The following is an 18,539-nucleotide window of genomic DNA, read 5'->3' on the forward strand; positions in this document are numbered from 1 at the left end:
ATGAGCTCATTCTGCTCCTCCAGAAATTTAGTCCTCAATGGTGACTTAGGTGATAGGACTGTGGACTAACTCGTGGCAACCTGAGACTCTCCTCCTTAAAGCAAATAGATGTCCTAAGGAACAAGGGGTTGACTGAGCTCACTATTAGAGCTAATACACACTTGAGCTTCATTAAATTGTGCTGCTTAAGAGCAGGCCTATGCAATATGGTTTTAGGTTTGTCCCAGTCAAGCTGGTTCCTTCAGAAATCAGCTCGTGTGTATGCCACACCTGCTCCATAAAGCTGCTTAGGTGGCTTGGTGTGCCTTTTTACCTCCACAGTGCCCTCAGGCAAACAGCAGTCAAAACTGTCATCTAGTTTTGGTTGCTATGAACTCAAACTGTAATCACAGCTGAAAAACAGTCTTCTCAAATAGCACTCACCATTTAAGCATTCAGTATAAACAAAAGCGCTAAGTAGGTTGCCTAACAAGGGACAAATTATTGTGACCTTTGCCTGTGCAAAAGGACTCAGCATACGGCACCTGTGCTTGTATGAACTGCATGTTGGCAGGGCAACAGCACCAACCACCCCTCTGTTTTCCCTCTGCGGGAGTTTTTAACCAACACAGGGTATACCTCAAGGGCTGGATCTTCACCCTTTCCCTGTTCCAGAATCCCCTGCTCTCTCTAGGGCCATGCGTCTGTAGTTACTTTGTATATTGAAACACAAAGTCTGATTGTATGGCTGTAGCCATTAAACTTGGCACTTACATGCCCATAGCAACATCCTGTTCCAAGTTCAACACATCCTATTGCTTCTTCTAAACTTGTTTGGGGTGGAATGCAGTAAGATACGGTGTAATTGTGAAGGGTTACTGTACTCCAGTACCTTTTAACTGTAGCACTACCTTAATCTTCAGCTGTGGCTGCTTTATTTAGCAAGTGATGCAGTTCAGTGAGTCACATGCATAGTGAAAGAGCTAGTCCAGGTGTCCAGGATGTGTTCTGGTCTGGTTTTTTTCTTCAGATTTGCTCTAGTCTAATCCTGCTGACTGAATGCTCACTAGCAACTAGGGCATTTCTGGAAGGCATCTAACTGCTGGTTTGAAAGGAAACTAGTTTGTCTGCTCAGAGCCAGCTCTGCAATGTGAAACACAGCATGGTGAGTGGCAGCTCACCCATTTGAAACATCAGAAGTAGACAATAGGCAAGATCTTGTTATTCTTTTCTTTAAGCATAGTAATTTCAATAAAGTAGTAGAAATCTAGCACTGCTGCCACCTGCAGCATCAATAATTGAGGTCTACAGTGCTAGCCTTTCCCTAGGCTTGGTAGCTGCTAAGTCTCTCTTATAGTAATATTTGCAATATTTAAAAAATGAATTTTCTAAGCAGTGAAAAGGTTGGTTGGTCTTTTCTCCCTATCAATCTATGGCCTTCAGTGAATGTGGATGGCAAACAGCTTTCTACACTTGTCAATGCTGCTATCAGGTAAGCACAACTGGAAAGCTATTTAAAGTTTTTAAAAAAGTTTTTAAAACAATCAGGATATGCTTTTATGAGCAGTCTTTAAGCAAACACTTTGAGTTAGTGTTTTATATAAAACAGCTCTTCAGCAATGAACGGCTAACAAAACTATCACAGTTAAACCAAGTAGTTTGACAATCTATGTAGTGTGTTTGACTGAAACTGTTACTAATTCTCTTAGTGAGGCTTGAGGAATGCTCCCAACATGCTGACAGTTGAGGCTGGCATTGATTTAAGTATTCTTTCCCCCTTAGTCTCTTGTTGAGGTGCTGAAGCACATGCAAAGAAGGGCAGTGTCTTGTGAGGAGCAGCTGAGGGAACTGGAGTTGTTCAGTCTGGAAAAAATGAGGCTGAGGGGAAACTTCATCACTTTCTGCAACTACCTGAAAGGAAGCTATAGCGAGGTGGATGTTGGTCTCTTCTCCCACGTAACAAGCTATAGGACAAGAGGAAATGGCCTCAAGGTTTAGACTGGATATTAGGAAAAATGTCTTCACCAAAAGGGTTATCAAGCACTGGAACAGGCTGCCCAAGGAAGGGGTGGAGTCACCATCCCTGAAGGTATTTATTTAAAAGATGTGTAGACGTGGCTCTTAGGGACATGGTTTAGTGGTGGACTAGGCAGGGCTGGGTTAATGGTTGGACTCAATGATCTTACAGGTCTTTTCTAACCTAAACAATTCTTTGATTCTATATTGAATTGTAAATTTTCCCTTAAAAAAAACCAAAACAAACAACAAACCATACTGGGCTTCAGTTTTCGCTGTTTGATTCTAAATACAAGACTGAATATCAGATTACAGAGCAGTGTGTCAAAGGAGAAGATGTAATAGCAGACACATTTGAGCACGTCAGCATCATACTTGCGGACAGTGGAAACAGTTTCCATACATACGCGATACGGTTCAAATGTCAGAAATAGAAAAAGTCCATAAACGTATATACAGCACAACCTGTGGCTCTGACCATCTACAGAAAAAGCTGTACATAAAACTGGTTTCCCCAGCACTGCATAATACAAAGAGCATCAATTCCACCTGCCCCAAACCTCATCATACAACTGCGTAAGTATACAACATCTTTTGAGCCATTCTTGTATTTCCACTGCTCTGATAAATAAGTGACAAGTTAAAGGCAGTATCTCTTCTCAAGTCTGTCTGATCAGTATCTATTCCCTGTAAAAATAATGATTAAAAAAAGTTATCTATATGCAAAAATAGTATAAAATAGCAATTACAATGTAAACAAATCACACATTCATGGTTTATATAGGCTTTCCGTAGTACTCCTTGTGCCCTCCCTCTTTAATGAGCTTCCTCTTGTTGTTAATCACCAAAGAGTTATATAATCACATACTCAAAACCTTATCTGTAAATTAGATAGCCAACTCATAAATCAGGAGAGTACTACCTTAACTTGTCTTTGTCTGCAAAGTATTTGTTTCTATAATTGAAATGTGAATGCTGCCTGTATCTTCAACACGGTGAAAAGATTGCTGCTTTGAACTCCCTGTGCTAACACCCATGTTACGCTTGCAATTTTTGTACCTACCCATTCCAAAGCTACGCAAAAACTTTCTCTCAGGCCAGACTTGTAAATGGGTACTGACCCATCAATTAGGATGATCTAATACAGATCAGTTAGAGCAAAACCATGGCTCACATATATCTAGGCATTCTTAATACTGGTTCCTGTTGCTCCAGCATGGGGGAGTGTATAGCACTTCCAGTTATAACTTATTGCATATAACATACATCAAGTTCAGCTACTTATTCAGGTAAAGTTGTTTGGCAGCCCTTTTTGCTGCTGCTTCAGCCTATTAGTAAATCCTTCAAAATGCATAAACCTTTGAAATTAATACATGCATAAATGCATTACCAGGTGACAATCAGATTTGGGCTTCCAACAACAGGGAATTACAATACAAATCAAAGGAAACTCAACTACACAGATTTGATGTACCTATTTTAACTAGGGCTGAGGAATTATTAACATTGACCTGACTCTATTCTCTGTACATAACTTACTTAGAAAGATACAGTACCTCTAAGGTGAGAGGAGGAAGTTCAAGTACTTTTTGGTAATAGTGGATTGCCAGGTGCAGTAATCCCAGCTGGTGAAGGCCACGGCCAAGGTTGTAGAAAGACTCCTGACATGGTCCACGCAAGTCCAAGTACCGGTGAAGGAAGGAGAATCCCTGTACACATGTTATGCACATTTGTGAATGCTCCCCTTAAGAAGATGGCAGTAAAATATGCTGGAGAACAGGTGTTTGAATGTATATATTTAAATCTTTGATTCTTGCTTCCCCACAAAAACACATGCAAGTTGAAGGCAAAAAATAAGTCACATTCGATTGTTGAGACCATGAAAAGTGTGCTCTGTCAGTCTCACTGCCATTGACAACAACAGGTACAACTTTTTTGTAAACTGAACACACAGTTATTTATTACAGTGACTTAACGGCACTAACTTGCTAAGTCTGTAAGTATATATGTATGTGTCTACGTAATATACACACACCTAAGTCTAGTTAACGTTCAGAAGAGAGCTGACCACCTTGAAAAACATGCAGCCAAAAGGACAGCCTAGAGCAAGATCTTATTTTTCTTAAAAACAGCTTTAAAAGATAGCCCTCCTCCACTTTTTTTTTTTTTAAAAGGAAAACAAAATACAAACCCTAAACCTTTAATTCCCTTTCCTTCACTCTCTGCCTTAGAGAGTGGAAAGAAATGGTTCAATTCTCCAACTTTTCAGAATTATACAAAATTCTGAACTCCTTTAAGTATATATCAAAGTATTGTTTCTGGAATGCAAGCATATTCTTTTCTTGACCTTGTGCCCCATATAAGTATTTGCTCCAATACAGGTTATCAGGGAAATTACCAGTATACAATTTTATAAAATGTCCAAAAATAAACATCAGTGAATAAGGGAATGAAAAATTCCTCTATCCTAAGCAGTCGGCAAGAGTTCATGTCCCTTCTTGAAGTCAGATGTTAAACTGCCAAGTCTCCAGCAGAATTTGAAAGGAAATTCCTACCCAGCAATTCCAGTACTATGCTTTTAACAAATTTACAAGTCGATGCACTCTGTAAGTGTTATACTTTCTTATTTTGCTTTTAGTTTAAAATTAAAACATATGCTCATATATTTAAACTACATGACCAGCAGAATCCCAGGTGTACATAATTTTGTTGCCAGCCTTAGTCTGAATACCCGCTCCTGGTCTGTGGCATGCTGTGGTTCAGACAGATGAGCAGCACCCAACAGGGACCATGCGCCTATCTGGGTGCTGATATTCCAGAAGATGTAAAACAGGACAATGGATAAAGTGACAATGACCAGGCACTGGTGGAACAAACCAGTCTCATTTATACACCGACATGCTGTAAAGTGAGAGAAGCGAGCTGTTTCCCATCTGTAGGACGTTGCTGCTTACCAGCTTGGTGTGTTACGGACTTTTTGTGACTCAAGGTTTGTAAGATGCTAATAAAGATGAATGGCATTAGACTAGAGCTACCTCCTGTACAAAGCAAAGGCAAAGAGACACAGTATTTTACATTCAACTTAGGAGGGATACGTAGAAGAGGTGAGTTCAGAAGGGAAAAACTGAGGACCCAACTGTTTCATCTGCTCCTGAGCATTTCACTGTGTTACGACTTTGGAATGTGATGATTCTGTTGTAAATAGAGACTTTATTTCAAGGAACTGTGTTGGTAATCAGTGAAGATAGGTCCTTCAACATGAGGAATTAGCTCAGACACCAGCAACTAATGATCGTTATTTAGGTCACCAGTATGTCACTGTGGCTGAATTATTAATCAACTACAATAGGACCAAGAGAGGATGTAAAAATACAAAGTATAGTAAGCAAGAAATGAGAAAATATATATATATAGCTCAAAAGCATACTCATCTGTGCTCATGTTTTGCCACCTCCCTCTTTTGAAATGCCATATTAATTATTAAGAGTTATTTAAACAGAGTATGTTGTAGCCGTAACTGTCTGCAAGACACAAAGCCAGGAAACACTATAGGTAAAAATAACCACAGTAACTCACCTGTACTAGAAGAGCGTGCCTTTTCAATACATATTTCTGAGAAGCCATGTGGATGAAAGTCAAGCCAATACAAAGACTGTAGAGAGGTTCATCTGGGTTTGCACGGAAGGCTTGCACATACTGTCCTAAAAGCAAATAACGAATCAGGATGTTTGTTGTGAAAAGCATTGCTTAAGAATTTCAGGGCAAAAAATAAAATCTTCGAATTAGAAGTGTGAACTAAGAAACTAAAGTTTAATATACGTCAGAATACACAGGAAAAAGACATGAAAGAAAATTTTATATTTTCAGCAGTCTTTGGATTCTGAAGGAAAAATGCAAACTGTGATGTAAAAATATAAGCAGAAAAGAATCAGACGTGGAAGGCAAACAAGGTCCTTACTGGGATTTATATCCTGGAGGTCACACATCTTAAGTGTGACATTTGGAGGGCTTGACAGAAAGCAGTAGGTGTACTTCAGAGGCCTGCTTAAAACATCCAGCCAACTTTATTTGCTGTTTAAATTGGTCTGTTTGTGTCCTTCTTACTCTTTTTTATCATTAGCCTTCAATTACCTTTGAAAGTTGGTTATATTTGCAATGTGTGCTAAACTTGAAACATACCAGCTTAATGTTTATTAGCAAAACTCTAGCAGTGCTTTGATTTGTGTACAAAATAATCAAAGCACTAGACTAACATTGTGAAGCCATCTATAGTTTTCTGATGTATGAAAAAAATTAATAAATTTTTCTCTGAAAAAAATTCACTTGTTGTATCTGTTAATATTAGAACATTAATGACATTACCAAGAGCATGCTTGAAACTGCCAGATACAAACGCGTTGTGCCCATTTAGCACACACAATGCGTGATTGTCAGGATTTTTCAGCATTAAGCGGAGACAAAAGCGATGGTGACGGACATCCTGAGACTGCATAGTAACTTGATTGAATATGTTCCAGAGCTGAGGTTTATTGACATTTTCCATTACCATGATTCTACAGAATGAAAAGTATACAAGAAATTAGTAAATGCTATAGTAAATACTTTATCTGCCATACAATCTCAATAGCTTAGGGAAGATAACAAAGAAGAGACACTCAAGGAGCAGGTCAGTGACTGAGGCAAACTTGAGAGAAAGACAGAACCATTGGTTCTGGGCAAATCAAGCAACCTACTGCATTATGCATTTTTTTTAAATCAAGGCTATCAGAAAGCTCCTTCAGTTTCAATAGCCTTCTCTGTTTTAGCGAAAGCGGGAAAGCATCAGCCTGCCTCCTTTAGAAGTGTTTTCAGCAGTATGACTACAGCCTCCATGGAAGCAATGACAGAACAGATTGCTCTACCTTCTCCGTACCCCACCTGATATAGTTGTACCCCACCTGATATAGTTGTACGCCTTTCTGAAGTTCTTGTCCAGAATTGCAGCAGAGAGCCCAAAGTATTCCAGCTCCTTGCGCTTTTGTCTATCATCATAAAATGAATAATATTCCAGCGAGGAATCCACTAGTAGCTCTGCCTCCTTGTACCGGGAGAGGTCGCACAAGGAATAGATAGCCTTCAGGAGGAGGTTCCACCAGTCATCTTTTGTCAGAACACTTGTGAGAACAGCAAAAATTGCTGAAAATATTGAAGTCAGTAAGTTGAGAAAATTAAAATAAGTGGGCTAAACTCTTTAAAAAAAAAAAGGAAAAAGGGTGCATACATAAAATTGATCTTTTCAAAAATTAACAGGTAAAATAAAGATGAAATCTTTACTTTTTCAGTTTAAGTGCAGTTTGTAAAATACCAGCACAAAACCAGTCAAACCTTGCGAACAAATGGCAAGAGATACACACAGTTCAAGTTGTAAACATACTACATGAATGCATTAAAGACACCCTTCCTAATCTACCAAACGGTGCTTACGAATATGTAGTCTGGCTCTGCAAAATCTGGGCCAATTAAAAAAAAATCACACCACTTTAAAAACGTTTATTTCTAAAACACTCTAGATTTGCATGTATTATATTTGCACTGAGGATAATGTTGGACCATGTGATCTCTAGAGGTCCTTCTTAATCTAAATTATTCTGTAATCTTACTATTTTCTCTGAATTAGGATTGTTCCCTTAAATTATATTATCTTCATTTTTGCTGCCTTATTTGTCCTAGAAATAAAGCAATGTTAACATGAACTGCATGGTTTAGCATGCAAAACAGTAACATTTATCTCATTTTTCAGAACTAAGGAGTTCATCTTGTTGCTTTGGTTTTAATAAATATTTGTTACCTTTTGCATCGCAATTTGCTGTCTCTTGGTCGTCATTGTCAGAAATTTTATCCCTTGACACCTTAATAAGATACAGGTGTCTCTCGCCAGATTTGGAACTAGATATCAAACACACCTGAGCTCTGCTCATTGCTACCTAGAAATAAATTCAAGGGCAGCATTTCAGATTACATTAATACATCCTATGACAAAGGCAGCTTTATGGCCAATCCAGCTGGCTCACATCGCATACCAAAGTAGTCTGCAAGTTAGAAATGCCACAATAGCACCAGATTATGAGAACATTCCCATGAGGAGAATTATCTCTGCATTGTCTCATGCTCCAGTGCAAACTGGGCTATGCAAAAGAAAGATATGAACACTTTAAATGACTTACAAGACTTTTCCTGGGATTGGAACGTCCCTGTATGTATTGAAATCAAAACTATTTGCATAGAGGCATAAGAAGAACAATGCCTTTCTGTATCACTTTCAGAAATATGTGGACAGTCAGCTATTCAACCAGTGTAACACAATAGTAATGGCTCTAACCAGATGGATAAGACTGAGGTTTAAATATCCCCCTCCATCACTCGCCATTTAAAAACAAACAAAAAACAACTAAGCCACAACTATCACCAGTTTGCTGGTTAAACAAATTCTTCTTTGGTCATTTTATCACATAAAAACAACCATTTAAAAAAACTAAGAAATCCAAAAGAAAATAGTTGAAATAGAAGCCAGTATCAACATTTCAAGATAGCAGTATGCTGACTGCTACAAAGGTAAGAAGCAGCTGTGGTACCCAGTGTGTTCTATGTACACTGAGAAACAGGGAGTTGAAGTCAGTGTATTAAGAATTATACACACAAGTCGTCCTCTGTTCTGAACACTACAGGCAGGAACACCAGTATTATAGACTCCCTGCAAGATTATCTAACAAAATTACAGAACCATTTGCATATAAAACCCACTAGCTTTCCTCCCGAGTTTGTTTGTCGTTTGTCTTAACCCAACTCATATCTGTCCAGTTTGTTAAAGTGTAGCCATAAAGACTGACTTACCTTCAACAGCATTGCCAGCATCGTAAGTAAAGTGTCTGTGTAACCATACATTTTGCCTTGCGAATACAACAGTGTCGAACGATGGAGAAGCAGCTTTAATTCCTAGATAATACCAAACATTATTATTCAACCTCTTGCACAGAGAGTAAGTTTATAAAACAAACAATTTTGACTCAACACAGTACTAATAGGATTGCAGAAGCTTCTAGAAAGCTGTAAGAATCTTATCAGCAGAAAAAAAAATGCTCTGCATTAGTTCACTGTTTCAAATTCTCAAATTTCAGAGAAATTCAGCATAACTCTTACCTATAGTGAAGGTGCTGCTGCAGAGGGGATAGAGAACCTTTGCTACGCCATCAGTTGCAATCAATAGAGGCCAAACCATGTGGCTCATATGTAGCAACTGCTGATCACGTTGATGCAAAGTGATTGGTGTAAAGATTGGTTCTCAGTGGCCAAGAGGATGCCCATCACACAGGGGTAACCAAGTGGGACAGGGGAAGTACTGATAAAATGGTCAGGGAGAAAGAGCCATAAGACTCATCCCTGATTCTCTGTAATGGACCATTCACTGTGCTCTGAAGGCTCCCCATGCTGTAGATAAGTAATTCTCAGTTCCTGGTCCTATATAGTTGACATCTTTAACCACTACCATAGTTCAGCAGAATAATCTATCCTAAACTGGAAGCACAGAACACTTGACCCACCTGCTGGGCAGCATTAGCATCCTGAGCCAGTGTATCTGGGTCATACATTGGTTCCAGAGCCTCCAGAGCTTTTTCAGGTCGGCCCAGCTGCTGCTGAAGTGTTGAAAGTGATATTCTTGCATCCAGGTGCAATGGAGCAAGATCAACAACTTTGGCATAGCTCTCTGCAGCACGCTCCATGTGTCCCAAAGCCTTCAAGCACTCTAGAAATACCATAAACAACACAATACACTTAAATGGCAGAAAAATAAGATTTCAAAGCTTGCAAATTTGCTAACATACTTTTCAGATACTTTTTCAGTTAAAACCACCCAAAACATGTGTTATTGAAGTGAAAATATTCAGAAATACGACTGATGAATCCAGAGTTTCACTTAAAGCCTCATCAATTGACACAGGATGGAATGCAGAACAGATGCAGTTTCAATTACATCAAAATAAAGTATTTTTAGCTGAAGTAAATTTCACTCTATATGAAAAAACAAGAAAATGTTCCATGACAGGGTTGTCATAATATACCCCAATTACAGTTTTGCAAATACCAATTATCATTCAAAATGTGAATCTAAAATTCCAGTGATCTTAGATAAAAGTCCCTGGAAATGCTCAGCGTTGTATTATTATCTCTCAGCACCACGTATTCAGCAGTCCTGCTTCTTCTCACCCGCGTGCCGAAGCCAGACAACAGCCAAGTTGTATCGTTCTGAACAGACAAGGGAACTCAAGAGAGGCAGTGCCGAGTTGTATTCTCCAACATCCAGAAACGCCTCTGCAACGTCCAAATACAAGTCACCCATTTCTTCTGGATTTTGTTCCACCAGAGTGGTCAAAAGAGGCTTTAAAAAAAACACACAAAACACTAAAAATAGCCAACAAAAGCATTTAAATAAATAAATTTAAAGAAATTACGGTTATTGGAAGCTTACATTTTTATGCTATGATTTTTATTCTATTTGCATTCTGAACTACATTTCCTTTATTTAAATGTTTAAAAGTGAAAAATAAAGATCTGAATTTCAGAATTCCTGAAAAAGCCACATTTTTCTATTCTAGACACTTCACATCCAATGGTAAAAGTGCCTATCAGTGAGGAGTGCTCTTTATGAAAGAACAGCCTTCAGATCTAGTCGGGCTTTACAACAAAGTGAAGATGTGTTCCTGAGTGTTCAACAACTTTGCACTGTGGTCCTGGACCTGTGCTTTAGTAATATTTCCACAGGAGGCATATTTTATAAGGACAAAAATGGTATTTCTGCCATTACGGGTTTGCTAGGTGTCTCTCTTGGAGTGGAAGGGAAGCAAAAATAATCTCCGCAGCTCTCTCAACAACCTCAGTCATATGAAGACAGGAAAAATTACTTGCTTTGGTAGTTTATTAGGACATCTCCCAACTTCTGACTTGGTTTCTACTCACACTGAGTGGCTCTAGGATGTTCAAGTGAACCAAGCACACCATTAGCTTGACAGTGATGTCTATGGGAACGCCCTCAGGTATGCAGCAGCTGACCTTCTCCACAGCTGTGAGAAGATAAAGAATTTTTTCTGAACCGATTGGCTTTAGCAAGCACTTCACAAGCTCCACACCCCCTCCAGGCCATGTTCAGCTCAAGTGAAGAAAATATATTCTTATTGACTCTAGCAAATGTCGGTGTAGGCCTGGCCTCTCCCCTTCTTTTATATCTTTCCCAGTAGTTGGAACAACTTCTTCCTACTCTCTCTGATCCCAATAATTTCATCTAAAGTATCAAGTACTGTCAGTCTGCATTGACTTCAACAGCAGGATTCTGCAGGATGTGCTTAGAGCCTTTGCCCTCTTAAGACGTGCTTGCTTCATAAAGCTTTCTTTAGCAATTTATGCACCTCCACCCTCTTCTCCTTGCTTTCTGAAGAAAATACTCTGTATTAAGGTATTTGTTCATACTAAGCCAAGTCCTGTGCACCAGGGCTCTGGCTGTAAACGTTGTCAAACACAGTTGGCTACAGAACTTTATGCAGCATATAAAACGCAATCTGATGAGAATGCAAACACGAGACAAAGTAATTACCCATGACAATGCTAGCAAATTACATGTCATACAGTGAAATTCCATTATTATATTTACTTCACATGCCATCATGACACCTCCTTAACTACCCTGTTTAAGTTGTCCTTCACCTTCTTACACTAGACACTCAAAGGGTGACTGCTATAACCCAAGAAAACTGTGATTTCCAGCATAAGGCTTCCCTATTACCTTTTACATCCACATCCAATTACTGCAGATCACAACATGCAGACTAATTCATCATTCTCTGAACGTCTTAATACTCAGCATGAGAGTAACTGTTCACCTACTGACAAATTCTTACAAAATGAAAAATTTTCAAAGTGGGTAAGCCCTGGGAGAATGCTTTTGGCTTTGGTGGCTGGCTGGGTTAGAAGTAAGTTCTGAGTAAAGACGACAGGATGAGCCCTATTTCTCTGTTGTTAGTAATCTTTCCCAATTTTTATATTGTTTTGCAACCTGGTTTCTGAGTATATGATCAGTTAGTAGACTTATACAAAATTAAAAAATTAAATTACTTACCTGCAGCACTGGATTCAGCAGCTGGATTATTTTGGTTGTCAGTCACTGCCTCCTGGCTTTCCTGAGTTTCTACCACTGCCCCTGTGCCTTTTAAAAAAGATTAACAGATTATCCTAGTAGCACCAGCTAAACCCAAAGTTACTTGCTTTTGAATTCATGATTGATTGTTAGCTTACTCTGAAAAGTGAATTTTTTTTGAAGGACAGTAAAGTAGGAATTATTAAAAAAAATTCTACAGCAACAGAGGGCAGGGACCCAAGCTCTTGTCTAGTTTAGAAGCTTTGTCTTAAGAAATTACATTTCCTATGTAACTTGGCAATGCTGTGTTATAATTCCTAGACTCATTATAGTTTTACTTCTCATAAATTATCTGTTAAGAGTCTCTATCAGGACAGTTGTTCATTGATCAACTATACTTTTACCTGGTCAAGTATCTTATACCTACATTGTGTTTGGACTGGATTGCTGATACAACTAACCATTTAATCATAAAACAGAGCATCTGCTTGTAGAGTTGGCACACTGTGATCATTCCACAGCCCAAACGAACATTTTCAGACTTAAGCAATGACTTTCACAAAGAAGGTTTCTCAAAGGCAACCTGTTTTATTCTATTACAAGTAATATCCCTAGATTTCTATATACCAAAACATTTAAATGTTTAATAAAAGAAGTAGGATTTATGAAGAATATTACTCTCAGGTCAAAGGTTGATATTGCAGAGTATAGATGTCACTAAGATTATCTAATTTTTTTCAAAAGCTATTTAGGTGGCAGAAATATCTGGTCTGATGTGAAGACTCAGAGGAATGTTTAGAACTTTAAAAGGCCTCCAGTTGCCTGGAGAGTTCTTGTCCTTAATGAGTCAGCACGGCTAATTGGACATCAGAGTAACTCCTTATAGAAAGCTGAGGTCATGCCATGTAACTCATTAAAAACACTGCAATGTTTCAAAAGAGAAAAGCCTGTCAACATGCATCAAAATATACCCATGAGTTTAAAAGGTAAGGGAAAGATGTCATATTAGATGAATAGCAGGGTCATGCTAACCGCTTGTTAGCTACTTACCTTTTTTCTCCTCAGCTGGACTCTTTTCTGATACTTTCTTTTCAAGTACAATTCCTGCAAAATCTGTAATAACCTAAAACAGAAGAGTAGGTCGGATCATTTTAAAGACTTAAATGATATATGGAGTAACCAGCCCATACAGCATTTATTTTAGACATCAGAAAAGTTATCAGAAGAAAAGTGGCACTAATTTAACACGGGGTTAGTTGACGAGTATTGAGTTTGATCACCTTATGTCTTTGTCCACTCTTTTTGGATGGCTTAGGTGATCCAGTCAACACCTCTTTAGCAAATACAACAGTTATTTTCATGACAACTAGAAAAGTTTTTAACCTCTATAGCTTCTTTTAATGCATTTTGGAAGACTGAAAAAGAAAGCAAAGCACCAGGCAAAGAGCTGAGCTGTCCACAGTTCTTTCCAAAGTGCTCCAAGGACTCCTCAGCTTAATACGTTGCAAGGAAACTGTACGGTTTGTCTCAGTTTAAAAAAATAATTAAATAAAACTCACAGCTATGTACAGACATTTTACAACAGCCCTGGTCATACATTTCATGACCTCAATAAAACCAGTATAATTCAATAGAACAACTAACTTCAAAAAACAGAAACCAGAGACAGACAATTCAAGGCATTTCCTTGCCAATGGGGAGGTGTGAGGGGGGAAATGCCAAAGTGTAAAGGACCGTTGGTCTAAGACTCAATGCAGTTTAGTATTTTGGTTCATTAATTGAAAAACAAATATTCAAGTTGTTACTGTTGCCAAAATAAGAGTGACAAACACAGAGTAAATGGCCCATAGAGGAACATACCAGATTACTGTATTAAGATAATTATTTTTTAAAGGCTCAGTTTACCAGTTCAAATAGATCCAGCTATCCAGGAACAAGAAACAACATCACAGGAATAGACTTGAGGAGAACCACCAAGGAGAAAGAGCAGAACAGCCGTTTGACTGTGTACTGTATTAATAAATCTGGCAGCTAAATACTGCGTACATAAAATTGACTGTTTGACTTTTTAAATGGGAAGAAGTACAGAAAAGGGTCAGAGGAATTGTTTGCAGGCTCATGATTATTTGCACTGACAAAGAGCAATCTAAATAAAATCTTAAGGAGAAAAAAGAAAGGTAATTTAATATCAGCAAATAAGAATGTTCACAAGGATAAAGTCCCAACTATTAGTATCTCTTTGTCCTGGGTTAAGCTGAGACAGAGTTAACTTTCTTCATCATAGCTAGCAAGAGGCTGTGTTTTGGATTTGTGCTCAGAAGAAAGCTGATAAAAAGTGATGTTTACACGGCTGCCAAGGTCTTTCAGCTTCTCTGGCTGTCTGCAAACAGGAGAAGCTGGGAGGGAGCACAGCCCCAGTTACTAGCCCAGGATTTGATCTTAGGTTCAGGACTGAGACCCAAAGTGGCCAATAATCTATTCCACAACATACACGTCATGCCCAGTATATAGGTGAGGACCCTCCGGAAGATCGGCCCTCTTGGTTCTGGATCTCTTTTGCTCCAGGTCATCTTGCCCCAGGCGGTCACTCTCCCAAGGCCTTCTTCCCCCACCCCGGTCAGCTCTGGGTCTGGGACGCTCAGACTGTTATCTCCGTTCCGTGAGTGCGGTTTCAGGACTCTCCCTGCTCTGGGATCGTTAGCTGGGAACAGGCTGAGCCTTGGTCATTGGGTGGGGGGGCAGTGTCACTGTGTATCACTCATTTGTATATTTGTATATAGTATTATTTTCAATATTATTGTAGTTTAGTTATTAAATTGTTCTTATCTCAACCCATGAGTCCCTTTTTCCCTTTACCCCTTTAATTCTCTCCCCTATCCTTGGGCAGGGTGGAGGGGGGGGTGTGACTGGGTGAGTGGGTGTGTGGTTTGGCCCCCAGCCAAGGGCAAACCCATCATACTCTTCAACCTACCTTGGAAAGTATAACAATGATCAGATACCTTGTCTTTCCTCTCAAAGCCAGACCAAATCAACTCAGAAACATGCCTCACAAGTGAGGGTTAAAAACTGCTAGAACAAATTGGGTGCAGATAAGCAATCTTCTCCAATTCCTGATGCCTTGGAGTCAAGATGTATTGTCTTTCTGGAATTTATGCTTGATGCTTAATGCATAAATTATTAGTCGTAACACAAGTATGCCAGATAAAGCATGAGGGTCTGCATTTGAATCACTAGACCATTCAGTGTCACTCTTTTAACCTTCAACTTGGAGAATGCCCTTTGCTGCTAGTACTCACAAAACCAGTAGATCTTCTCTGGCTACTAAGGTTATGGCAATTGCAGAGAAGGGGAGGAAGGATCCCAACGTTTTAAACCTGGATACAAGTCTATCAGCCCCCAACTTATTATATCAAGCCACTAACTTCAATGCCAATTACTACAGAACTAATAGAAAGCAATATGTATCTGATCAGCTCTGTCGCTATAGAAATGTCCATATTTAAGCACTACAGGAATATAAACTGTCCATGCTGACTGGCAAAGAGGTGCTGAACACAATATAGAAATACATTTAATTCTCCATACCGCCAATGCTTTGTCATACTGTTTTGAAGAAATATATAGTTCAGCTGCGATGTTAACATCTTCCATGGAGACAAGGCTCTGGTGTTTAGTAAAGGCTTCTTCTATTATCTCAATAGCAGAGGTCACATCATTGGCTTCATAATAACTCCTATAAAACACAGATATGAGATACTAAGTATTTGAGACAACTGACAATATGTACTTTGAACACTAGCAAAAAGTTTTCATATTTCTTTTAGTTTTGTCTATTGGCAAATATTTTCATTAGCAAGAGAAAGTTACAAAAGACAGTGAGAAAGAAGGTGCTTTTTATTTCCTTACAACTGTTGACATTTTTTATGTATTTCAAAGAATCACCATTTTTTTCTCCCCTACAAGTTAGGACATTACTGGAGTTTTCATCACAACGTCCCCCCACCTCGAGCCAGGAATCAATAATGTACTGCATTAATCTGGTTTCAGAAAAACCTCCAACAGTAATACTGCTACAATACACATCCTTGCTTTTTTGTGTGTGATTTCACAACCACAAAGATCAAAAGACTTAAACAGTTTTGAAACAGGCCATGTTCTCTCACACAAGTCATGTGTGAGAAAGCTGAGATACAAAGTAGTTAAACAACTTACTAAAAACTACAATACGAAAGCTACACACACTTAACTGCAAGCCTTCTCTGTATCACACAAGTTTCTATGACTTGACCTGCTCTCATTAGCAGAAAAGGGGAGGAGGCAGATTTCTACTTGCTCCAGAAAAGAATCACAAATGACATATAAACTACATTCTGTTGCAGATGGTTTGTATTTCAGCTTGAATAGTTTGTTTCACTTAGATTTGCCAGCAGTAAGTTTCCTGCTCTATATAATTGTGCACTATTGGCATTTTTCCAGGAATCAGTATTTGCATTTTATTCTCTTACCCTAAGAGAATGCAACACTTCCAAGATGACACATTGATCCTACACAGGATAATTCCCACATGTCAGGCTTTGGAAATATCACAACAGTAGGCTAGGTCACCCCCACAAAACCACATCTGCATTCCTTGATTTCAGCTACATACCCAGCCTGAATCAGCTGCAGAGCATATTAATACCAGTTTTTGAGAAACTGTAAAACCAAATAACAGTATTTTAAAATCCAACTTACTTTGCCATGTCTCTAGCCAACTGCATAAAGCGCTCTCCATCAGAAGGAGACAGGAGATTTAAAATACGCCTATAGCCATCCATAGCCATCTTATGTTCCCCCAACTGTTCATACAGGCTTGATCTCTCCCACAGATAACGCACATTGGTTGGGTCGTATTTCAGAGCTACAAGAAAAAGCGTATTAGTAGCCTAGTTTAGGAAAAGGCAACAACAGATTTCACATTCAGTTCCCTGACTGTATGAATGTTAATGGACATGCACAAGCTTTTTGTAAGAAAAGGACATCCTATATTAAAGATTCATGAATCTTTTACCAAAATCTGGACAGAGTTACCAGAATCTCAGCAAACTGCAGCAAACTAAATTAGAAAGCAGAAGAAAACAGAATGATTGTCATTAGCACCTCACATTTGTTTCAAAATACTAAAATGGCTGTTACACTACCTTTTGTGTAGCAAAAAACAGCCTGTTTAATATTGTCCTGTTCCAGTGACATTTCTGCTAGTCTAACCCATTCCTCAGTATCACTCGGATTTAAATGAGCTGCAATCAGTTCAAACTGTAATGACTTCTCCATATCACCCTGGTCTTCATATATCATGGCAAGAGTGGAAAATGGCTCATGAGCAAGAGGAGCTGTGTAAAGACAAAAAGATTGATTAAGAACTATTGTTTTAAAACCACCTGGAAAACAAATAACTTGTCTTTCTGCAAACAGATATCCGAATTATATGAAACATCAACATTGCTCTGTTTAAATTCAGAAAAAACTTGCAGACAAGCTTCCAATTCCTTTTTACAAATTATTCAACAGCCTGACTGAACCTAACAACAACCATTTATAGCATTATTCTACATGGGAAGGCACACTGATGCTTATACCCTGGTTCTACAAATACACTAAAAGCAAACTGTGTAAAACTAAGCAAAGGCCCAGGCCTCTGCAGAATCAGGGTGCTAGTTTCTCTTTATAAGCAAAATTATCAAGGAAACGCACCACTTATTTTCAACTCCACACTGCTTCTACAGTGACATTCCTTGTACTCAGTATTTTGATGATCAGTGAAGCCACACTGAATTTTCCTCATGCACATGGCAACTTCACCCCATCCTTAAAGCCAAAATGTTTTCCCATTCTAGCATACCTTGTCGAATGATTTCCATGCACATTAGAATAGCCTCCTCACGTTCTCCTCGAGCAAACCTGATATTGGCCTCTCCCATCAGACCCCTCAAGGCACGAGGAAGTTTGCTGCGAGGTCTTTTCTCCTAAATGGAAAAGGGATATTATTTCTACCGAGGATTCAGTTGTGCTGAAATTCAGGAGACATCAGTCACACTGGTGCTTAACACAACCTATTAAGTACTAGCAATATTAAAATGACTGACTAAAATATTTGATAATTTTCATAACCGAAAGCATAACTCTGATATCTAACACCAATACAATCCAGACACTGGAAAAAGTCACTTCGCTATTTTTCAAAGTTTTCAAAGTGTAATCTATACTGATTTTTCTAAAAAACAAAGACAGGCAACACTAACATAAGCCGAAGCATCCTACATGGAATTATTTTCAGGCAAGTTTCTCAGAAAGCAGCCAAAATCACACACACTGACATTTCACAGAATCACAGAATCACAGA

General features: G+C 38.7%; 1 protein-coding gene across 1 annotated transcript; it reads right to left on the bottom strand.

Moving 5' to 3' along the window:
• Positions 1–2,494: 2,494 nt before the first annotated feature.
• On the bottom strand, positions 2,495–18,162 carry GTF3C3 (general transcription factor IIIC, polypeptide 3, 102kDa; the record flags this gene model as incomplete). Its single annotated transcript, XM_010081416.1, has 16 exons — positions 2,495–2,682; positions 3,552–3,704; positions 5,572–5,696; positions 6,358–6,548; positions 6,933–7,170; positions 7,823–7,958; positions 8,866–8,967; positions 9,573–9,775; positions 10,237–10,408; positions 10,987–11,090; positions 12,140–12,226; positions 13,208–13,280; positions 15,743–15,890; positions 16,892–17,057; positions 17,338–17,529; positions 18,039–18,162. Coding segments are annotated over 16 exons (2,337 nt in total), but the record flags the coding sequence as incomplete, so codon positions are not given.
• Positions 18,163–18,539: the final 377 nt, after the last annotated feature.

Source organism: Pterocles gutturalis, unplaced genomic scaffold (genome assembly GCF_000699245.1).
Source record: "Pterocles gutturalis isolate BGI_N339 unplaced genomic scaffold, ASM69924v1 scaffold25094, whole genome shotgun sequence".
In the NCBI taxonomy this organism is placed as follows: domain Eukaryota; kingdom Metazoa; phylum Chordata; class Aves; order Pterocliformes; family Pteroclidae; genus Pterocles; species Pterocles gutturalis.